At 50.2% G+C, this 24,260-nt stretch overlaps 1 protein-coding gene across 1 annotated transcript; it reads right to left on the bottom strand.

Moving 5' to 3' along the window:
- Positions 1-1,031: 1,031 nt before the first annotated feature.
- On the bottom strand, positions 1,032-6,477 carry ALDH3B2 (aldehyde dehydrogenase 3 family member B2). Its single transcript, XM_024255179.2, has 9 exons — positions 6,315-6,477; positions 5,764-5,874; positions 5,432-5,552; positions 5,174-5,259; positions 4,967-5,048; positions 4,130-4,516; positions 3,262-3,428; positions 2,528-2,627; positions 1,032-2,264 (listed from the first exon to the last, which is right to left on the bottom strand). The coding sequence occupies exons 1-9, from the start codon at positions 6,474-6,476 to the stop codon at positions 2,080-2,082; spliced, it is 1,401 nt and encodes a 466-aa protein (XP_024110947.2). The 5' UTR covers position 6,477; the 3' UTR covers positions 1,032-2,079.
- Between the last annotated feature and the right edge of the window lie 17,783 nt (positions 6,478-24,260).

Below are 24,260 nucleotides of genomic sequence, written 5' to 3'. Positions count from 1 at the left end.
AAACTCAACCAATTGTCAACCAGAAAAATTTTAAATTTATCTATAGCCTGGAAGCCCCTGCTTTGAGTTGTCCCATCTTTCTGGACCAAACCAACATATATCTTGCACATATTGATTGATGCCTCACGTCTACCTAAAATGTATAAATCCAAGCTGTCACCTTACAGTCTTGGGTACATGTTCTTAGGATCTCCTAAGGGCTGTGTCACGGGCCATGGTCATTCATCTTTGGCTCAGAATAAATCTCTTAAATACTGTACAGAGTTTGACTCTTTTGATCGACATTTGCAATAATTTGATCAAGTGTCCTTTGTGAACAAAGGTGGAAGTATTCACTTTTTCTCCCTGCTTGATTCCTACAAAATTCAGAAACTATTCATGAATATTCTTATTTATATATAGTAAAACAAACAAACAAAAACAAACAAACAAAAACCCTGCTCTCAGGGCCGGGCGCAGTGGCTCAAGCCTGTAATCCCAGCACTTTCAGAGGCCAAGGCGGGAGGATCACCTGAGGTCAGAATTTCAAGACCAGCCTGGCCAACATGGTGAAACCTCATCTCTACTAAAAATACAACAAATTAGCTAGGCATGGTGGCGGGCACCTGTAATCCCAGCTACTAGGGAGGCTGAGGCAGGAGAATCACTTGAACCCGGGAGGCAGAGGTTGCAGTGAGCCGAGATCGCGCCTCTGTACTCCAGCCTGGGCTACAGAGTGAGATGCCACCTCAAAAAATAAAAAAACAAAAAACAAAAACGAAAAACAAACCCTGGTCCCTGTAAGCTGGACACAATTAGAAACATCAATTGTATTACTAAGGTTTGGACTGAAACACCATTTTTAAGAAATGTGGGCTGGGAATGGTGGCTCACACCTGTAATCCCAGCATTCTGGGAGGCTGAGGTAGACTGCTTGGGCCCAGGAGTTCAAGAGCAGCCTGGGCAACATAGTTCTAAATCTGAGATTTCCTTTACGATCAAAGATGGGTGGGAACCCCATTCTACAAGATAAGTGTCAACCTCAGAGAGACAGGCTCTCCAGAACAGATGAATTTATTTGGGAAGACCAGAGGATTCCTATCTGGGCTGTGAGTGCTAGAAAGGATCCCAGGCATACACAGAGGACCACAGCCAAGGGGAAACTTTTAAAGGACAGAAGTCCATGTAAGCTGCTTTTAAACAAGGTTTGTAGGTCACAAGCTGATCACAGGAGTTGGCGATGGTTTTCTGGTGGAGACGGCCATGGTAGGTAAGCATCTGCAGCTCATCTGGAATACTACAGTCTTGAGGACGTGCTTTTGATACGCCCTGTGTCTGGTCTACATGCAGGAGTGTCTTGTGATAAATCCTGTTACGGGCATGTGTGTGTGAGGGCTTCTTTGTGGCCCCCCCGACTCCATTTTATTAGAGTTTGGCATAAGTGACTCCATTTTGGTTCCAGTAACTTTCACATAAGGAAACTGAGGCTCAGAGAAGTCAAGGGACTTGCCCCCAGGTCCCAGTAACGCTGTGCAGTGCAGTGATGCAAACCCCAGTTTTCCCGGTGGATGGAGCTGCTGTGGGTGAGTGCAGGGTGCGGTGTGAACGAGAGGGGTGGTGCAGAGACCATTGTGGGATGTGAGAGGATCCCTGGGGGACGCAGTGCTGGTGCAATTGGGATGGGGCAGAGGTGGAAGTGTGCGTGTGCCTAGAGAGGAGAGCAAAGGCCTGGAGGGCTCCACGCTCTCAACCGTTCAGGGCTGATGCCCCTAAGAAGGCAGGGCACTGTATTTTCCAGGGTGACGCTGCCCCTGCGACTGGGCCTGGCCAACCCTGACGGAGAGGGCAAAGGGTTGGAATTGGGGAGGGTGGGGTGAGTGAGGACACTTGGCACGTTCTGCGGCCTCTTGGCCTCTCTCGAGCAGCGTCCCCCAGATAGAAGCAAGACCGTGCTTTGCAACCCTGGCAGGCAGGATGCAGTCATGTGACAGCTCCAGCAACCTGAGGCTGGGGGAGCCTGTGGTCTGGAGGAACAATGTGAGTTGGGAGCATAAGCCCCTCATGGCTAGACTCAGGTTTCGTTGGAGGTGGGTAGGACGCTCACAGGAGGGTGCAGCTCTGGGAGCCCATGCCCCAGTGTAACAGCTGCTGGTTCCAGTCGGTATAGGGCGGGTAGCGGATCTCCTTTAACTTCTCTAGGCCGGAGGGGGCGAGCAGGCAGGTGCGGTGGTGGGAGAAGGTGTCGAAGGTGAACTTGCCGTGGTACCGGCCCATCCCACTGTGGCCTGTGTGGGCACAGAGTGCAAGAGCCTTAGGCCAGGCAGACCATGCAGCCCCAGCAGCAGCCCACTGCCCTGGCCAGGGGCACACAGCTGGCAGGGAGCTCAGAGAGAGCCAGGCCACTCACAGAGCCATTTTACAGATAGGGAAACTGAGGCCTTGAGAGGCCCAGGGCACGGATCAAGGTTGAACAGTGAGTGAAGGGACTTCCTGGGTCTGGGGTACCAAAGCCAAGCTTCCCTAGGGGTGGAAATGGGCAGGGACCCACCGACTCCCCCGAGCGGCACAGACAGCAGAGTCACGAAGCTGAAGCCCTCGTTGCCTCCAAAGCTGCCGCTGCTGGTCCGCTCCAGCATCTGGTTCACAACCTGCCAGGGAGTGGGAAGGTGGGTGTTGGGCTCCAGTCATGGGAAGAGGGCTTGAGCCCCGCACATTCCACAGCGGAGGTGAGCCTCATCCTCACCTGCCCGTCTACCCTCTAACGGGCAATAATCTCCGCTCTAAGCGTCTTCTGGGGACAGCACCCTCTCAGTGATGGGCGGGGTGCCATGGGGGTGATTACCACCACGGCGCAAAGACCAGGAAGCCCTGCAGGACCGTGGGGAGCCGGCAGCCTTGAGTTGTGACGGTGAGGTTAGGATGCTGCAGTGCGGTATGCAGGCCCCACTGCGACCCGCTGGGCTCTATCAGGCCCCCGCTCTACTCTGTCCCTGACCTCCATTCGGGGCCTCTGATTGCCCATGCAGAACCTTTGCACAGTCCAGGTGCAGGCTCCTCCGGCCAGGACAGAGGACGGGCCCGCTACGTGTCTGGTGGGTTTGGACCCTGTCCTCTCTGCCAGGCATCCTTGCGCCGGATGCAGTGGTACCAGGTGGCCTAGATATAGTCACCCTGGAGGCATCTGCTGCTCTAAAGCCCTGCTGGGAAGGGCTGTGAAAGGAAAGGTGCCAGTCTGTGCCCCTTTCAGCCCCTCCATTGTCCCCAGCCTGGCCGCACCCCCACCTGGCTGCTGTTGGAGAAGGCGTACAGGGCCAGGGGCTTCTCCCGCCGGTTGATGAACTCGATGGCCTCGTCCATGCTCCGCACGTTCACGATGGGCAGGATGGGCCCGAAGATCTCCTCCTGCATCACAGGCTCCGTCTCCTGCACGTCCACCAGCACCGTGGGGGCTGCGGGCACCAGAGACGGCTCAGCCCCGAGGCCACAGTCAGGACCGCCCCCAGGGGTGGGGGTAGAGGTGGGGACAGGGCCACGGGCCAGGGCTCCAGGCCAGGATCCCAAGGTCTGACTTCCCAGCGCTTTAGGCTTTGGAGTGTTTAGGGAAGAAAGTCTCTCCACAGCCCCCCAGAAGGGACCCTAAGACTTCCCCAGCCTGCTCAGGGCCTGTGGGGTGCAGAGAATACCCGACCTTGGTCTCACAGTCAGGGGTGATGGGATCTCAGAACCTTGGAGTTCATGAGGCAACAGCGTCCCAGAATGTTGGAGCTGCAGTGTCCTGTGAGCTGCTGAGTCGTACGGCCCAGGAGACTGGGGGCTCAGGATGGGGCCTTCAGAGTTTAGAACCTGGGGATCATGGGCTCGGAGAATTGGAGGTTATAGCCTTTCAGGACAACCAGTGATGGGATGGGAGTTCATCTTAGCACGCTGGGCCCTGGAGCTCTGGGATCTGAGCTCAGCGAATCCAGGGCTGAGGGACTAGAGTTTGGCCTTGTGGGGCCATAGGCTCAGAAGCACAGAGATGGAATCATGGCACCGGAGCTGTGGCTCAAGTCCAGGCTCTGATAGTGGGGCTGGGTTTCAGGTGCGAGTCCAGACTCATGGCCCAGCTGTGGGCCTTCCAGTGAGGAGGGGTCTTGGCAGCAGGACTCACCGATGTAGCGATCGCTCTCGTCGCTCTGGCCCCCAATGGCCACGCGGCCGCAGCCCAGCAATGCCCGCAGCCGCTGGAACTGTTTCTGGTTGATGATGCGGCCCAGGTTTGGGGAGCTCTGGGGGTCATCGCCATAGAAACGGGTGATGGTGCTCTGCAGGGCGGGCAGCAGCCTCTCCTGCATCTCGGGGCTGCACAGGATGTAATCGGGGGCCACGCAGGTCTGGCCGGCGTTGAAGTAGCGGAACCAGGCCACACGGTTGGCCACGGTCTGGGGGTCGCAGTTGTTGTCCACGTAGCAAGGGTTCTTGCCCCCCAGCTCCAGGGTGACAGGTGTCAGGTGCTTGGCGGCAGCAGTCATGACAATCTTGCCCACACGAGGGCTCCCTGGGCATGGAAGGAAACCAGACTGGCCAGTCAGTGACCCGGACCAGGCGGGATGGCCCAGCCCAGAGCCCGCTCCTCCCTGGAGAGGTGTTGGAGTTAGCAGGCTTCCTAGGGACACAGTGAGGAGACCCCATCCTCAGCTGGCCTTGACCACACGCTCCAGGCACCTGACTCTTGCCCGCTTTCTTCATAGAAAGTACTGGCCCGCCTCATCCTTCTCCTGGCCGGTCTGGCTCACCCACTGGGACCTGCCTCCAGCCTGGCCACCCCTGGATCCAATTGCTCCAATGTGCCCAGGGCCTGGCCTGTGCAGGCAGATGGCCTCTGTGCCAGCTCCAGCTCCCCACGTGCCCCCGCTGCTGGCCCCAGCCTCCTCCCTCCACAACCTTCTCACCTTCTCTCCTGCTGATCCCCTCCACCTACTCTGGGACCCTGGCCTGGCCCCCTCACCTGTGAAGAAGATGTAGTCGAACTTGTGCTCTAGCAGCTGCCCTGTCTCCTGGGGTCCGCCCAGCACCACGGCAAAGCAGCTCTGCAAGGCGGGATGAGCGGCTCAGGGGCGGCTCGAGGGCGGGCTCGGGGGCCAGCCGGGCCTCTTCAGCCCGCAGGGGTGAGGTATGGGGACGTCGGGCACTGCTGGGGCAGGGCCACCCTCACCTGGTCCAGGTACTGGGGCAGCACCTCAGCCAGGACCTTCTCTGTGCCCTGGCTGATTTCTGACGGCTTCAGCACCACGCAATTCCCTGCAGGAGCAGATGGGGACATCATTGGGGGAGCGCAGTGTCCCCATGCCCAACCAGGGGCTGGGCTCAGAGGGCATGTGAGGCCCAGGGTGCCTCATAGCAGGATTCCAGGGACCTCTTTGGGAGGGGCTACTGGGCGGGGAGAGCATGGGGTTCGGAACGCCCTCCTCACCTGCAGCGAGGGCGCCCACCAGGGGCACCAGGGTCAGGTTCACGGGGTAGTTCCAGGGTACAATGATGAGGACCAGGCCAAAGGGTTCCTTCCGGATGAAGACCGAGTCCAGCTTCGTGAACTGAGGCACAGGGCAGATGGTGAGGCCCTGCCAAGGGCCACCCCAAAGCCCACCTACTGCACACTTGGGGCCTCAGCTCCCTGTGCGATGGAATCCCAGGAAAGATGAGAAAATCAGTGACTCGCCCGGGGCAGAAGGGGCAGAAGGGGGCCCGGGCCAGAGCTGCCCGGTGCCCTGCCCTGCCCTCCCGCCGCCTGCCAGCGGGGCTCACCAGGTTTGTGGACCCCGGTTCGTCCTTCATCCAGGCCTGCAGGTTCTTGAGAGCGTAGTCGACCTCGTTCTGGCAAAGGAGGAGCTCGGATATGTCTGCCTCGATGGCTGACTGTGGTGGATGTGGAATTCAGAGTGGAAAGGGAGGGGTCTAGAATTTGAGGAGGGCACACGCAGGCACCACCACCACCGGACAGCTAAACACAGCTCCTATGGGAGGCACTGCGGTCCCCTGGGAACTGCGCATGGCTGCAGTTCTGATCTGTGACTTCCTAGCTGTGTGGCCTTGGGCAAGCAATGTTAACCCCTGAGTGCCTCAGTTTCCTCATCCGCAACATGGGGACAGCCATGGAGCCTGCATCACAGGGTGGCTGTGACTGTTCAGGAGTGAAGGTCAGGTGCCTGCCACACTCCACATGCCAGGGAGGGGGTCTGTTAAACAAACAGGAATAAAACTAGGGACATAGCCAGTCACTAGGGGGCACGGAGCCTCCTGAAAGAGGACAGGGATGCCGCTCCAGCCCCTGCCTGGGCCCACCCTCCACGGCCCACCTTATGCAGGTCCTGGGCCAGCACGTCGTGCAGAAGTTGCTTGTTTTCTTGAAGGAAGCGGCCCAGGCCCTGGAGCTGCACAGCCCGGAACTCGGCCGGCCGCGTGCGCCCTGAGTTGAAGGCCTCCTGCAGCCGCCGCAGCGTGTCCTTGAAGGGGTCCATCCTGCCGGACGGGGCGGCGTGTACTGGGTGGCCAGGGCTGCCCCTCCTTCATGGGCACCCTCCAGCCACCCCAGGGTCTGCACACCCTTCCCCACCTGCACCCACGGGGGCTCACAGACACCCCACCTCATACACACACAGACCCACTCGAAGGACCCCACGGGGCTGGGGCTGCCTGCACCCCCCTCAACTCTCCTGCCTCCCAGGTGCACCCATGTGGGAGGGCCCTGGGCTTGACCTCCCTGACTCCAGGAAGGGGATCCCCCTCCTGGGCGCCCTGGAAGCCCAACACACCCACCTCGGGTGACCCTGCTGCCCACTATCCCAGCTCTTCCCTTCACTTCCCCTCCTTGCGCAGACACACACCCACCCACGCTGGCACCTGGCCACCCCTCCACCCAGACCACTCAGATGGAACAGAGCTCTTCCCTGGGCCTCCCTCCCTTCTGGGACTAAACGGGGGACTCGGAGAGTTCTTTGCTTCAGAGATCACAGAGCTTTGAGGTTGCAGATGGGGAAACTGAAGCCATAGGCATGCCCTAGCGCTGAGGAGGGTTTGGCACCTGCTCTGGGGAGGGGGTGGCACTCGGTTGGTTGTAGAAGGAAGCAGAAGCAGAAGAGAGAGCTCCGGGGCTGGTATGGTGGGCACAGGGGGCAGGTGGGGGTAGGTTGGCAGAACTGAGACTGCCCCAGGGCATGAACCCCTCTGGGCTTTAGCCTGAGGGCCCAAGGGAACCTCAGTGGGGTCTGGAGAGGAGGAAGGACCGGGACCCTGGGGGTGGGGGAAGGGGCCCAGGGGGACACTCAGGAGGATTGCCAGGCACCTAGCAACGGGATTCTGAGCATCCCAGCCCAGGGGCTCAAGAATGGTGCACAAATCCTGTGTCTTTGTGTATGCGTGCGTCTGTGTGTGTCTTTGTGTCTGTGTGTCTTTGTATAGCTTTGTGTCTTTGTGCGCCTATGTGTGTGTCTGTGTGTGTATGGCTGTCTGTCTTTGTGTGTGTATGGGTGTCTGTGTGTGTCTGTGTATGTATGGGTGCTGCGTGTCTTTGTGTGTATGGGTGTCTGTGTGTGTATGGGTGCTTTGTGTCTGTACGTGTATGGGAGTCTGTGTTTATGGGTGTGTGTATGTGTGTATGGGTGTCTGTGTCTCTTTGTGTGTATGGGTGTCTGTGTGTGTATGTGTATGTGGGTGTCTGTGTGTCTTTGTGTGTATGGATGTCTGTGTCTCTGCGTGTATGGGTGTCTGTGTGTCTTTGTGTGTCCGTGTGTCTTTGTGTGTCTGTGTGTCTTTGTGTGGGTGTCTGTGTTTCTTTGTGTGTCTGTGTGTCTTTGTGTTCTGTGCATCTTCATGTGTATGGCTATGTGTGTGTCTGTGTCTTTGTGTGCCTTTCTGTGTATGGGTGTCTGTGTGTGTATGGGTGTCTGTCTCTTTGTGTGTATGGGTGTCTGTGTGTCTTTGTGTGTCTGTGTGTCTTTGTGTGTCTGGGTGTCTGTGTCTTCGTGTGTATGGGTGTCTGTGTCTTTGTGTTTCTTTGTGTGTATGAGTGTGTCTGTGTTTATGTGTGTCTGTGTGTCTTTGTGTGTATGGGTGTCTGTGTGTGTACAGGTGTCTGTGTCTCTGTGTGTATGGATGTCTGTGTGTCTTTGTGTGTATGGGTGTCTGCGTGTCTGTGTGTGTATGGGAGTCTGTGTCTTCGCGTCTATGGGTGTCTCTGTGTCTGTGTCTTTGTGTGTATCGGTGTCTGTGTGTGTATGGGTGTCTGTGTGTCTGTGTGTGTATGTGTGTCTGTGGGTCTGTGTGCATCTGTGTCTTTGTGTGTATGGGTATCTGTGGGTCTGTGTGTATATAGGTGTCTTTGGGTCTGTGTGTGTCTGTGTGTCTGTGTGTTTGTGTGTGTCTGTGTGTGCCTGTATGTGTCTGTGTGTGTATGGGTGTCTGTGTGTCTGTGTGTGTATGTGTGTCTGTGGGTCTGTGTGCATCTGTGTCTTTGTGTGTATGGGTATCTGTGGGTCTGTGTGTATATAGGTGTCTTTGGGTCTGTGTGTGTCTGTGTGTCTGTGTGTTTGTGTGTGTCTGTGTGTGCCTGTATGTGTCTGTGTGTGTATGGGTGTCTGTGTGTCTATGTGTGTATGGGTGTCTGTGTCTGGGTGTCTGTGTGTCTGTGTGTGTATGGGTGTCTGTGTGTTTGTGTGTCTGTCTTTGTGTGTATGGGTGTGTGTGTGTCTGTGTGTGTATGGGTGTCTATGTGTCTGTGTGTATCTGTATGTGTATGGGTGTCTGTGTCTGTGTGTGTATCAGTGTCTGTGTGTGTATGGGTGTTGGTGTGTGTCTGTGTGTCTGTGCGTTTCTATGTGTATATGGGAGTCTGTGTGTGTGCATGGGTGTCTGTGTGTATCTGTGTGTGTATGGGTGTCTGTGTGTGTGTCTGTGTGTGTCTCTGTGTGTATGGGTGTCTTTGTGTCTGTATCTGTGTATGTATGGGTGTCCGTGTGTCTCTGTGTCTGTGTGTATGGGTGTCTGTGTGTCTGTATGTGTCTGTTTTTGTGTGTGTATGGGTGTCTGTGTGTCTGTGTGTGTATGGGTATCTGTGTGTGTGTATGGGTGTCTGTGTGTCCGTGTGTGTCCGTGTGTATGTGTGTCTGTGTGTCTCTGTGTGTTTACGGGTATGTGTCTGTGTGTGTATCGATGTCTGTGTGTGTGTCTGTGTTTGTATAGGTGTTTGTGTGTGTGTCTGTGTGTGTCTCGGTGTCTGTGTGTGTGTGTCTGTCTGTGTGTGTATGGATGTCTGTATGTGTGTATGGGTGTGTATGGGTGTCTGTGTGTCTGTGTGTGTCTCGGTGTCTGTATGTATCAGTGTCTGTGTCTATGGGTGTCTGGGTGTCTGTGTGTGTATGGGTGCTCTGTCCATGTGTGTCTGTGTATGGGTGCTGTATGTGTATGGGTGTGTGTGTCCATGTGTGTCTGTATGTGTATGGGTGTCTGTGTGCATATGGGTGTCTGTGTGTATGGGTGTGTGTGTATGGGTATCTGTGTCCATGTGTGTCTGTGTGTGTCTGTGTGTCTGTGTGCGTATGGGTGTCTGTGTGCGTATGGGTGTCTGTGTCCACGTGTGTCTGTGTGTGTATGGGTGTCTGTGTGTGTATGGGTATCTGTGTCCATGTGTGTCTGTGTGTCTGTGTGTGTATGGGTGTCTGTGTCCATGTGTGTCTGTATGTATATGGGTGTCTGTGTCCATGTGTGTCTGTGTGTGTATGGGTGTCTGTGTGCGTATGGGTGTCTGTGTGCGTATGGGTGTCTGTGTGTGTGTGTGTGTATGGGTGTGTGTGTATGGGTATCTGTGTCTGTGTGTGTCTGTGTGTCTGTGTGTGTATGGGTGTGTGTGTCCATGTGTGTCTGTGTGTGTATGGGCGTCTGTGTGTCCATGTGTGTCTGTGTGTGTATAGGTGTCTGTGTCCATGTGTGTCTGTGTGTGTATGGGTGTCTGTGTGTGTATGGGTGTCTGTGTGTCCATGTGTGTCTGTGTGTGTATGGGTGTCTGTGTGTGTATGGGTGTCTGTGTGTCCATGTGTGTCTGTGTGTGTATGGGTGCTCTGTCCATGTGTGTCTGTGTATGGGTGCTGTATGTGTATTGGTGTGTGTGTCCATGTGTGTTTGTGTGTGTATGGGTGTCTGTATGTGTATGGGTGTCTGTGTGCATATGGGTGTCTGTGTGTATGGATGTGTGTGTATGGGTATCTGTGTCCATGTGTGTCTGTGTGTGTCTGTGTGTGTGCGTATGGGTGTCTGTGTGCGTATGGGTGTCTGCATATGGGTGTCTGTATGCGTATGGGTGTGTGTGTATGGGTGTCTGTGTCCACGTGTGTCTGTGTGTGTATGGGTGTCTGTGTGTGTATGGGTATCTGTGTCCATGTGTGTCTGTGTGTGTCTGTGTGTCTGTGTGTGTATGGCTGTCTGTGTCCATGTGTGTCTGTATGTGTATGGGTGTCTGTGTCCATGTGTGTCTGTGTGTGTATGGGTGTCTTTGTGTGTATGGGTGTCTGTGTGTCCATGTGTGTCTGTGTGTGTATGGGTGTCTGTGTGTATGGGTGTCTGTGTGCGTATGGGTGTCTGTGTGTGTGTGTGTATGGGTGTGTTTGTATGGGTATCTGTGTCTGTGTGTGTCTGTGTGTGTGTGTATGGGTGTGTGTGTCCATGTGTGTCTGTGTGTGTATGGGTGTCTGTGTGTGTATGGGTGTCTGTGTGTCCATGTGTGTCTGTGTGTGTATGAGTGTCTGTGTGTGTATGGGTGTCTGTGTCCATGGGTGTCTGTGTGTGTATGGGTGTCTGTGTGTGTATGGGTGTCTGTGTGTCCATGTGTGTCTGTGTGTGTATGGGTGTCTGTGTGTCCATGTGTGTCTGTGTGTGTATGGGTGTCTTTGTCCGTGTGTGGTGTGTGTGTCTGCGTGTGGACTTGGGTTATCTCAGCCCTCAGCTGCAGGTCACAGGGCTGTACCCAGGGCTGCTGCCTCAGACCCGCATTGCTGAGGGCAGTGGGGGTGTGTGGTGAGCAGGGACTTGGCATCCCCAGTGAGTGTCCTGGAGGCCAGTGGCCCCATTTGCACTTGCACTGCCCCAGGCACTCTTGTCATATGTGATGCAGGGACAGTGCTCCCCCGTGGACAGAGCCAGCTGAACCAATGGCAGAAGTCCATGTCCTTATGAATGACAAGATGAGGAGAGCAGCCCCTGCCCGGCTCAGGTCCCAGCTGAAGAATGTGGGGAGACAGGAAGCCATGCGGGGCACCTTCCCGGCCACACCTGCAGATGCAGCGTCCCTCCCCTGGGCAGCGTGGTCACATTCCTGGCACAGGACCCCCACGTTCAGTGTGCGGCCCCCCCGCATGAGGGCCTGGAGGAGGACGCAGCATATAGGGCTCCGCAAATATTCATCTCCTGTCTTTGCTGAAGCCCTGTCTTGGGCTAGAACCTGGGTGGGGCCTGGGCCCTTCTCTGGTAGCGGGCAGTATTGGCCTGGAGCGCTTCCAGGTCCCAGGTTCCAGGGCCCTGACCCAAAGCTCTGCCTGGAATGCGAGCATCAGTAGCCTCCACCTGGCGCTCAAGCAGCTCCTGGTCACGTCGGCTCAGCTCTAACCTCTTCCCTGGCTCCCTGGTGCCTTTGGAGGGATGACAGCCTCCGCCGTGAATCAAGACCCAGATTGGAGGAGTCTGGGATGAGCTATGGCACACAGGTGTCCTGATGTTCATCCCAGGAACCTGGCCTCAGCATGGTCACAGCTTTCCCAGGTGAGGCAGGTGGGGCAGAGGAACTCCTGCCCTTTCTGGGCAGTCATTGCCTGTCCTCACGTGTGCACATCTGGTGCTCGGTGAAATAGTCACGGAGCCAGCAGCATCTGCCTGACGGATGAGGAAACAGACGGGGGCTGGAGCTGGACCTGAGCCCTGCCTCTCATGCAAGGTGCTTTCTTGTCTCGCCCACCTGCTGCAGGGCAGGGGTCCGGGCGCTTGCTGGGGAAGGGCTGACTGGTGTGAAAGGAAAATATCTTGGACCCCCAAAATCAGTAAGCTAAAAGGAAAATTCAAGCTGGAAACTGTTCAGGGCCAACCTGCCTCCCCCCCACCCTTTTTTTTTTTTTTTTTTTGGGACGGAGTTTCGCTCTTGTTGCCCAGGCTGGAGTGCAATGGTGCGATCTCGGCTCACCACAACCTCTGCCTCCCAGGTTCAAGCAATTCTCCTGCCTCAGCCTCCCGAGTAGCTGGGATTACAGGCATGTACCACCATGCCCAGATAATTTTGTATTTTTAGTAGAGACGGGGTTCCTCCACTTTGAGGCTGGTCTCGAACTCCTGACCGCAGGTGATCCGCCCGCCTCGGCCTCCCAAAGTGCTGGGATTACAGGCATGAGCCAGCTTGCCGGCCCCTGCCTCCCATTTTATTCACAGCCACCCCTCTGCTTACTGAGATAGATGCATATTCTGATTGCCTCCTTTGGAAAGGCTCATCAGAAACTCAAAAGAATGCAGTCTCTCACCTACCTGTGACCTGGAAGCACCCCCAACCCTCACCCCCACCCCCTGCTTCAAGCTGTCCCTGCCTTTCTGGATGGAACCAATGTACTTCATATATATATATATTATATATATATATATAATATATATATTATATATATTATATATATATAATATATAATATATATATAATATATATATAATATATAATATATATATAATATATATTATATATATAATATATATATATATATAATATATATATATATTTTATGTGTATGTGTGTGTGTGTATATATATATATATATATTTTTTTTTTATTTTTTTTTTTTTAGACAGACTTTCTCTCTTGTTGCCCAGGCCGGAGTGCAGTGGCGCGATCTCAGCTCACTGCAACCTCCACCTCCCGGATTCAAGCGATTCTCCTACCTCAGCCTCCTGAGTAGCTGGGATTATAGGTGCCTGCCACCAAGCCCGGCTAATTTTGTATTTTTGGTAGAGACAGGGTTTCACCATGTTGGTCAGGCTGGTCTAAAACTCCCGACCTCAGGTGATCTGCCCGCCTTGGCCTCCTAAAGTGCTGGGATTACAGGCGTGAGCCACCACGCCCGGCCTTCTTACATATATTGATTGCTGTCTCCTGTCTCCCTAAAATGTGTAAACCAAGCTGTGCCCCAACCACCTTGGGCACATGCCATCAGGACATCCCCAGGCTGTGTCACAGGTGCACGTCCTCAACCTTGCCAAAATTAACTTTTTTTTTTTTTTTTTTTAAGATGGAATCTCGTTCTGTCACCCAGGCTGGATTGCAACTGGTGTGATCTCGGCTCACTGCAACCTCTGCCTCCCAAGTTCAAATGATTCTCCTGCCTCAGCTTCCCGAGTGGCCGGGATTACAGGCATGCGTCCCTACGCCCACTTAATTTTTATAATTTTTAGTAGGGACAGGATTTCATCATGTTGGCCAGGCTGGTTTCGAACTCCTGTCCTCAAGTGATCCACCCGACTCAGCCTCGTAAAGTACTGGGATTACAGGCGTGAGTCACCACGCCTGGCCACAAAATGAACTTCCTTTTTTTTTGACGGAGTCTCGCTCTGTTGCCCAGGCTAGAGTGCAGTGGCGCGATCTTTGCTGACTGCAAACTCTGCCTCCCGGGTTCATGCCATTCTCCTGCCTCAGTCTCCCAAGTAGCTGGGACTACAGGTGCCTGCCACCACACCCAGCTTATTTTTTGTATTTTTAGTAGAGACGGGGTTTCACCGTGTTAGCCAGGATGGTCTCGATCTCCTGACCTCATTAACCGCCCGCCTCGGCCTCCCAAAGTGCTGGGATTACAGGCAAAATAAACTTTCTGAATTAACTGAGACCTGTCTCAGATTTTCTGGGTTTGCACTGGGGACCCCTGGCTGCTCACCAGGCAGTTCCTGACTGGACCTGGTTCCCATAGGTGACCACTGCAGACTTGGCCAGCCCTCACAGAGCTCACAGTCCACACATGGAACAATGATATCATTACAAACATGATCGGTGCAGCCTGGGCTTCTTCTAGAGGCGGCCAGAGACCTACCACTGGCTCTGACTGCCGTGGGGAGGCCGTATGGGAGGGCCTCTTGGAGGGCAGGTGATCTGGACAGAGGGACCAACGTGTGCAAAAGCCCTATGGGGGCAGATGCTGAGAAATAAGACACATGAGAAGGTGGAGGCCTGATGGGACCTGTTATATGGAGAGGGGACTCATTCCCTTGGCAGTGGCCATGCCTGGTGCAGAGCCCAGAAGGAAGTCAGAGCTGGCATCTGGGGCCAGGTAGCTGGCATGCACATCTCATTTGAGCCTCACAGCTATTATTATTATTACCCACTTGGAAGGACAGGGAAAAGGAGGCTCCGAGAGATGACCTGATTTGCCCTCCTCACAGCCTCAGTGTGAGGAGGGAGGCCCCCAGTCCCTCTCCTCACAACAGCCTTGTGACCACGTGCCAATGTGTGCCTCGCACCTTTCACTGTCTTCTCAACATCTTCCTGAAGCTTCCAGACTTTCTAAATGTGAATGTAGTATTTCTAGAACCAGAAAGAAGCAATGCGTGTTGCTTTTTAACATCTGAAACCAAAGATCCAACTTTCGCCTTAACTCCCAAGAATCTCTCTGCTTCCAATCCCCGATTCTCTGGCACCTCCTGATCACAGCCCTGGTGCCCCCAACCGAATCCTTGTCTGTCCACAGAGCTGCCTTCTCCCCTAACCTGGGAGCTCCTCAAAGGCAGGACGGGGTCTGTCCCCATCCCTGGGGCTCCTGGGGAACAGGCTTCATTTCTGTGGGTGCTTCCCAGGACCCTGCCAAAGAGCAAAGTGAGGCTCAGAAGACACCAGTGCCCACCTCCCTCTCCTGAGCAAGCCACTTGCACATGGCCCCTGCAGCCATAGGCCCCTTGGTGGGCTTGCCTCTGACCCACGGGCCATGGGCACACATCCCCTTCCCTCCATACCCCTGGTTCCCACCAGTGTCCTTTACCCTGAGCTCCCTCTGCCCAGCCCTCACCCCTGTAGCCCCACATACCCCAGCGTGAGCTCTGCCCCTGGGTCCTTCGCTGCACCTCCACTCCCTTTCTTGGACATGCTGCCTCCAGATGCGCAGGCTCTGCTCCTACTCCCAGGCCTCAGCCCTGCTCTGCTGACTGCGATCCTCCCAGGAGCCTGGCAGCTCCCAAACCAACTCCCGTGCCCACACCTGGCAATGGGGTAATCAATGGGGTGATGCTCAGTGTTACCCAACAGGCGTGGGGCAGGGCTGCACCTCCTAATTCCCACGCCTACCCTTTTCTCACTGCCAGGACCTACAGCTGCTCAGTGTCTGCCCTGTTCTTCCAGAGCCCTGCCCCCAGGGACCACACTGCACAGCCAGCTTGGGAACAGGTTAGACAAGTCAAGGCTGTCTGAGGCTTTGCTCTGTGTTTCCTGGAATGGGCTAGCAGGGAGTTACCTGATCAGGAAAAAAGACCCCCAGGGGAAGGTCACAGGATGAAAATATCAGCAGGATCCTGGTGGCAAATGCTGCCTTCACCAGGAAGTCCTCCCAGGCCCCAGCCACAGTGGTCCCATGCCCCCCATGTCCCTCCTAGGGTCTCTATGCTACATCTTCATCTCCCTCCTCTCCTGTCCTCACTCTTCAGGCTTCGCAGGTCAAGATGAGCAACTGTGGCTCTATTTCCACTCTCAATGTGCCCAGCTGGCATACTCAGGGCAGAGGAAGGGGCTGAGACCTTTGCAGAGAGACCCTTGATGGGCGACGGCACTGGTAGCTCTAGGATGGTGCATTGTTCATTGGTTTGTTTATTTATTTACTGTGCAACCGTGGGTAGGTTACTTAACGTCTCTGAGCCTTTCGGAAGTAACGATAATACCTAATTGCCATGGTTCTTGAGAGGGTCACAGAGGGAGACGTGAGAATGGAAAAGGCAGATCACAGCTCCTGGCACAAAATCAGTGCCCCTCAACGTTGCCTGCTAATGTTTCCACAAGTATTTGCTGAGTACCTTCTAGGTTCCAGGGAGCAGAATGAGCTCAGGTCCCGCCACTGTCCTTCATGGATGGCCTGACCCTGTCCCCACCCCACCTTCCCCCGAGCCTGAGACCAAGGACACGCCCTGCTGAGAGCTGTAGAGAGTCTCTTGGCAGAGTGTGCAGCCCTGTGGGCCAGGAGGGACGTCTGAGATAACCCTTGGTTGTGATTAGAGACAGCCCAAAGGAGGCCACAGCCTGTGACCAAGCCCTGGCCCCGGAATCTTTGGTAGCTAAGGATGTAAATGCCAATGTGACACCACGAAGAGATCTCAGGATGGGGAAGGGGATACAGGGCAGAATGCTAGGGCCCATCTCAGAGCAGCAGATGGGTTATGGCTACTGGGGAGGCCCACTGCCTCCAGACCACTGAATTGTACACTGTAAATGGGTGAGTTGTATGGGATGTGAACGCTATCTCAATAAGCTGTTTTGTTTTGTTAAACTGAACTGACAAGAAGCCTGAACAGGCTATAAATACATTAAAATATGCTCAACCTCAGTAGCAATTGTTAAAATGTAAAATAGGTCGGGTTCTGTGGCTCATGCCTGTAATCCCAGCACGTTGTGAGGCCGAGGCTGGTGGATCACTTGAGGTTAGGAGTTCCAGACCAGCCTGGCCAACATGGTGAAACCCTGTCTGTACTAAAAATACAAAAAATTAGCCGGGCGTGGTGGCATGTGCCTGTAATCCCAGCTACTCGGAAGGCTGAGGCAGGAGAATTGCTAGAACCTAGGAGGCGGAGGTTGCAGTGAGCCGAGATCACACCATTGCACTCCAGCCTGGGCAACAAGAGAAAAATGAAATCATATCAGGCATGCTCTTAGACCACAGTGGAATAAAACTGGAAATCAACTCCAAAAAGAACCCTCAAAACCACGCAAATAACTGGAAATTAAATAACCTGCTCTTGAATGAGCATTGGGTCAAAAACAAAATCAAGATGGAAATTAAAAAATTCTTCAAACTGAATGACAATAGTGACATAACCTATCAAAACCTCTGGGATACAGCTAAGGCTGTGCTAAGAGGAAAGTTCATAGCCCTAAATGCCTACATCAAAAAGTCTGAAAGAGCACAGACAATCTAAGGTCACACCTCAAGGAACAGAGGAACAAGAACAATCCAAACCCAAACCAAGCAGAAGAAAGGAAATAACCAAGATTAGAGCAGAACTAAATGAAATTGAAACAGAAAAAAATATACAAAAGGTAAATGAAACAAAAAGCTTGTTCTTTGAAAAGATAAATAAAATTGATAGACCATTAGCAAGATTAACCAAGAAAAGAAGAGAGAAAATCCTAATAACCTCACTGAGAAATGAAACAGGAGATATTACAACTGACACCACTGAAATACAAAAGAGCATTCAAGGCTATGGTGAACACCTTTACACACATAAACTAGAAAACCTAGAAGCGATGGATAAATTCCTGGAAAAATACAACCCCCCTAGTTTAAATCAGGAAGAATTAGATACCCTGAACAGGCCAATAACAAGCAGTGGGATGGAAGTGGTAATTTTAAAATTGCCAACAAAAAGAAAGTCCAGGACCAGAAGGATTCACAGCAGAATTTTACCAGACAGTCAAAGAAGAATTGGTACCAATCCTTTTGACACTATTCCACAAGATAGAGAAAGAAGAAACCCTCCCTAATTCATTCTATGAAGCCAGCATCACCCTAATACCAAAACCAGGAAAGGACACAACCAAAAAAGAAAATGACAGACTGATATCCTTGATGAACATAGATGCTAAAATCCTTAACAATATACTAGCTAACTGAATTCAACACTATATCAAAAAGATAATCCACCATGATCAAGTGGGTTTCATACCAGAGATGCAGGGGTGGTTTAATGTAGGCAAGTCAATAAATGTGATACATCACATAACCAGAATTAAAAACGAAAATCACATGATCATCTCAATAGATGCAGAAAAAGCATTTGACAAAATCCAGCATCCTTTTATGATTAAAAGCCCCAGCAAAATCAGTATACAAGGGACATATCTTAATGTAATAAAAGCCATCTATGACAAAACCACAGCCAACATAATACTGAATGGGAAAAAGTTGAAAGCCTTCCTGCAGAGAACCGGAATAAGACAAGGATGCCCACTCTCACCACTCCTCTTCAACATAGTACTGGCAGTCCTAGCCAGAGCAATCAGACAAGAGAAAGAAATAAGGGCCATCCAAATCAATAAAGAGGAAATCAAACTGTCCCTGTTTGCTGATGATATAATTGTTTATCTTGAAAACCCTAAGGACTCCTCCAGAAAGATCCTAAAACTGATAAAAGAATTCAGCAAAGTTTCTGGATACAAAATTAACGTACACAAATCAGTAGCTCTTCTATCCACCAACAGCGACCAAGCAGAGAATCAAATCAAGAACTCAACCCCTTTGACAATAGCAAAAAAAAAAAAAAAAAAAAAAACAAACTTTAGAATATACCTAACAAAGAAGTCGAAAGACCTCTAAAGGAAAACTACAAAACACTGCTAAAAGAAATCATAGATGACACAAACAAATGGAAACACATCCCATGCTCAAGGATGGGTAGAATCAGTATTGTGAAGATGGCCATACTGCCAAAAGCAATCTAAAAATTCAACACAATCTCCATCAAAACACCACCATCTTTCTTCATAGAGTTAGAAAAAACAATTCTAAAATTCATATGGAACCAAAAAAGAGCCCGCATAGCCAAAGCAAGACTAAGCCAAAAGAACAAATCTGGAGCATCATACTACCTGATTTCAAACTATACTCTAAGGCCATAGTCACCAAAACAGTGACATATTGGTATAAAACTAGGCACACAGACCAATGGAACAGAATAAAGAACCCAGAAATAAACCCAAATACTTACAGGCAGTTGATCTTCAACAAATAAATAAAAACGTAAAGTGGGGGAAAGGACACCCTTTTCAACAAATGGTCCTGGGATAATTGGCTAGCCACATGTAGGAGAATGCAACTGGATCCTCATCTTTCACCTTACACAAAAATCAACTCAGGTTAATTTTTCTGTTAAATCATTTCTTTTTATAGCTGAGTAGTATTCCAACATATATATACACCATTAGTGTATATATATATTATAGTGTATATATATACCATAGTGTATGGTATTAAGGACTTAAACCCAAGAGCTGAAACTATACAAATTCTAGAAGATGACATTGGAAAAACCCTTCTAGACATTGGCTTAGGCAAGGATTTCATGACCAAAAACCCAAAAGCAAATCCAATAAAAAGAAAGATAAATAGCTGGAACCGAATTAAATTTAGAGCTTTTGCATGGCAAAAGGAACAGTCAGCAGAGTAAGCAGACAATCCACAGAGTGGGAGAAAATCTTCACGATCTAAACATCCGACAAAGGACTAATACCCAGAATCTTCAAGGAACTCAAACAGATCAGTAAGAAAAAAAAAAAACAAAACACAATCCCATCAAAAAGTGGGGTAAGGACATGAATAGACAGTTCTCAAATGCTCAACATCACTAATGATCAGGGAAATGCAAATCAAAACCACAATGAGATAGCACCTTACTCCTGCAAGAATGGCCATTAAAAAAAAAAAAGTAGATGTTGGCGTGGATGCAGCGATCAGGAACACTTCTACGCTACTGGTGGGAATGTAAACTAGTACAGCTGCTATGGAAAACAGTGTGGAGATTCCTTAAAGAACTAAAAGAAGAACTATCATTTGATCCAGCAATCCCACTACTGGGTATCTACTCAGAGGAAAACAAGTCATTATACGAAAAAGACACTTGCACATGCATGTTTATAGCAGCACGATTCACAATTGCAAAATCGTGGAACCAACCCAAATACCCATCAATCAATGAGCGGATAAAGAAACTATGATATATATACACATATACACACACACACACACACACACACACACACACACTATGGTGTATATATATACTATGGTATATATATATGCACTATGATATATATATACACTATGGTGTATACATATATACACACTATGGTATATATATACACTATGGTATATATATACACTATGATATATATATACACTAATGGTGTATATATATGTTGGAATACTACTCAGCTATAAAAAGAAATGATTTAACAGCATTTGCAATGATCTGGATGAGATTGGAGACTATTATTCTAAGTGAAGTAACTCAGGAATGGAAAACCAAACATCGTATGTTTTCACTGATATGTGGGAGCTAAGCTATGAGGACACAAAGCATAAGAATGATACAATGGACTTTGGGGACTTGGAGGGAAGAGTGGGAGGGGGGTGAGGGATAAAAGACAACAAATATGGTGCAGTGTATACTGCTCAGGTGATAGCTGCACCAGGATCTCACAAATCACCACTAAAGAACTTACTCATGTAACCAAATACCACCTGTATCCCAATAACTTATGGGAAAAAAATTAGAGGCCAGGTGCAGTGGCTCACATCTGTAATTCCAGCACTTTGGGAGGCTGAGATGGATGGATCACTTGAGGTCAGGAGTTCAAGACCAGCCTGACCAACATGATGAAACCCCGTCTCTACTAAAAATACAAAAAAATTAGCCAGGCATGGTGGCGTGCACCTGTAATCCCAGCTACTTGGGAGGCTGAGGCAGGAGAATTACTTAAATCTGGGAGGTGGAGGTTGCAGTGAGCTGAGATCGCACCATAGCACTCCAGCCTGGGTGACAGAGCGAGACTCCATCTCAAAAGAAAAAAAAAAGAAAAAAACAAAGCCAGGCGCGGTGGCTCACGCCTGTAATCCCAGCACTTTGGGAGGTGGAAGCGGGAAGATCACTGGGTCAGGAGATCAAGACCATCCTGGCTAACACAGTGAAACCCCGTCTCTACTAAAAATACAAAAAATTAGCTGGGTGTGGTAGCAGACACCTGCAGTCCCAGCTACTTGGGAAGCTGAGGCAGGAGAATGGCGTGAAAAAAAAAGTAAGAACCTTTAAGTTACATTTCAGAAGGCACACCATTCCCATCAAACCAAATTAATAAGAGCCTGTATGACCAATCAAGTCTTGCTGCATTTTATGTGAAAAAATCAGGCCAAGTATAATAAGCCTAAAACTTATTTTGCACATAAATTGGTCTTACTATAATTTCTCTCTGGTACAAAAGGAGGGCTAGAAAGAGAAATTCTTTCAAAGGAAAATTATAACACTTATTACTAGATTCCAGCCCTGACTTTTGTTTTTGAGTGCAGATTGAATCATGAATTATCTCTTGGCTACAATAAGCCTTTAAAGAACCAGATTAGAGGCCAGGCGCGGTGTCTCACGCCTGTAATCCCAGCACTCTGGGAGGCCGAGGTGGGCGGATCATGAGGTCAGGAGTTCGAGATCAGCCTGACCAACATGATGAAACCCCATCTCTACTAAAAATACAAAAATTAGCTGGGCGTAGTGGCAGGCACCTGTAATCCCAGCTACTCAGGAGGCTGAGGCAGGAGAATCACTTGAACCAAGGAGGTGGAGCTTGCAGTGAGCCGAGATCACGCTACTGCACTCCAGCCTGGGTGACAGAGTGAGACTCCGTCTCAAAAAAAAAAAAAAAAAGAGTACCAGATTATAATTTTTCTTCATCTTTTTAGTTGGTGCCCTGATGGAATAGGTTCCTTCTTTTGTCCTGACACACAAATACTCTTTTAATTGTCAAATTATTATCATTATTATTGAGACAGAGTATCTATCACCCAGGCTGGAATGCAGTGGCATGATCTTGGCTCACTGCCACCTTTGCCTCCTGGGCTCAAGCAATCCTCCAACCTCGGCCTCCTGAGTAGCTGGGACTACAGGCACACACCACCAGGTTCTGCTAATTTTTGTATTTTTTTTAGAGACAGGATTTTGCCATGTTGCCAAGGCTGGTCTCAAACTCCTGGGCTCAAGTGATCCACCTGCCTTGGCTTCCCAAAGTTCTAGGATTACAGATGTGAGCCACCGCACCTGGCCAATTGTCAAATTATTAATGTTATTTATCTCTCCTTGTTTTACCTCCAAGGAAGCCAGAATCATGGCATTCTGAAGACTAGAGATGCTAACCTCCCTCATTTGGCACCCCACTGGGCCCAATTTGCTTTTGACTGCAAATGCCCTGCTGTTGAAACTATACAAGCACCCTCCCTCTGGGCCCAGAGACTGCTGTGGAAGAGGTGGGCACGTGACATTGTAAGGGCAGGGTTTGAGGGATAGTGTTAGCTCAGATCCTCCAAATCAAGGATGGGTACACAAATGCCTAAACAGCTGGGCAAAGGACAAAGGGACTTTTGCCTTCTGAGCCAACGTGTGGCACTGTATTAGTCCGTTCTCACACTGCTAATAAAGACATACCTGAGACTGGGTAATTTATAAAGGAAAGAGATTTAATTGACTCACAGTTTAGCATGGCTGGGGAGGTCTCAGGAAACTTACAGTTATGGTGGAAGGTGAAGCAAACACATCCTTCTTTACATGGCGGCAGGAAGGGGAAAAATGAGAGCTGAGCAGAGGGAAGCCCCTTATAAAACCATCAGAACTTGTGAGAACTTACTCACTATCACAAGATTAGCATGGGGAAAACTGTCCCCATAATTCTATTACCTCCCACCAGGTCACTCCCACCACACATGGGGATTATGGGAACCACAGTTCGAGATGAGATTTGGGTGGGGACACAGCCAAACCACACAGGCACTTTTTTATCCATTCCCAACCATAAAGAATTTTCTGCTTCTTGTAGAATTAAAAGACAATTTTTACTGAGAGGATACAAAGATCCTCCTGGACAAAGCCTCCTGGGTATAATACTCCTAGTTAGGAGATTTATGCAGATAGATATATTTTTTTCAAAGTTTTACCAGCCATCTTAGAACAAATTACTAAAAGGCCACAAAAAGCACTGCAGCACCACAAAAGTATCTAAATTCCTTAGCTTAAAAGGTTATAATAATGCTTATGTTTTGTATAGTTAATTGCTATAAGTCTATAACTAAAACCAAGATTACAGTAGCTCAACACATAGAAGTTAAAGATAGATAAAGTTATTGCAGGATCTGGCCAGCAGCCCACAATACAATGGAGCTCTCTCTTTGTTCCCAGGCAGATCGGCAGGTCAAAAAATATTAGACACACACAAGATAGTGAAAGCTGGGTCCAGGGGAGTCACCGCCTTCTGGTCCTGCAGCGCCAACAATGCACTGGATATACCAGCATTTATTATTAAGTTTAGTGAGGGCGGGGGTAGGTTAGTGAGGGATTTAGGGTCATTTGATTATGAGGTGAGATGGTCACATGGGGATGAAGTAATTCTTTAACATAACATCTGTATGCAGAAGTACAGTATGCAGAGATAAGAATTTATAATATAGTGTGTGCATCAGTAATTTCTAACAGAGTCAAAAAACAGAAACACAGTCTTTCCATAACCTATGATTAGCAAGATATTAATCAGCAGTAACAGTTGCAGCAAAAGCTGGTTACAAACAATCCATAGAAACAGGACATGAAACTAGACAACCGGTTAGACCAGAAATTCTCAGAAGGGAGTATGCCTTAACCCTAAAGAGGCCTAGAAGAGCTGTGGCAAGTTGAGGGCATTTATAGCCCTATCTTATCCACATGGACAGGTGCCCCTCATGCGTCCATTTATAGGCTCTCCACAAGGGTCGCATTCCATTCCCAGAGCTATGAACATCCGCTTTTCTGGGATAGGAATCTTGGTGATGTGAAACCTCCCTGACTGCACGTCCATTCATAGGCTCTCTGCAGGGAGAAGCACATCACGCGCTGTTGGCTTGTTATGGCAGTCCAACCTGGCATTGTCTTTACACAATCCTGCATGCAATTTCGTATTTACAATAATCGGGAGCATTTCGTCTTTTATTCCATAGCAATAGTTTCAGGGGGTCTCCCTACATAAAGTCAATTTTGTAACCTCACCTTTGGCTTTTTGTTTGTACAAAAAAATTATCCAGGCATAGTGGTGCACGCCTGTGGTCCCAGGTACTTGGAAGGCTGAAGTGGGAGGATTTCTTGAGCCTGGGAGGCAGAAGTTGCAGTGAGCTGAGATCATGCCACTGCACTCCAGCCTGGGTGACAGAGTGAGACCTCGTCTCAAAAAAAAAAAAAAGGGTTAATGAATGCCTGTTCACGTTCATCTTTCCTAGAACATTTAAATTGGCTATAAATCTTTGAATTTATGTCCCTTG

This window comes from Pongo abelii, chromosome 9 (genome assembly GCF_028885655.2).
Source record: "Pongo abelii isolate AG06213 chromosome 9, NHGRI_mPonAbe1-v2.0_pri, whole genome shotgun sequence".
Taxonomy (NCBI): domain Eukaryota; kingdom Metazoa; phylum Chordata; class Mammalia; order Primates; family Hominidae; genus Pongo; species Pongo abelii.
This window is presented reverse-complemented; position numbering and strand designations above follow the sequence as displayed.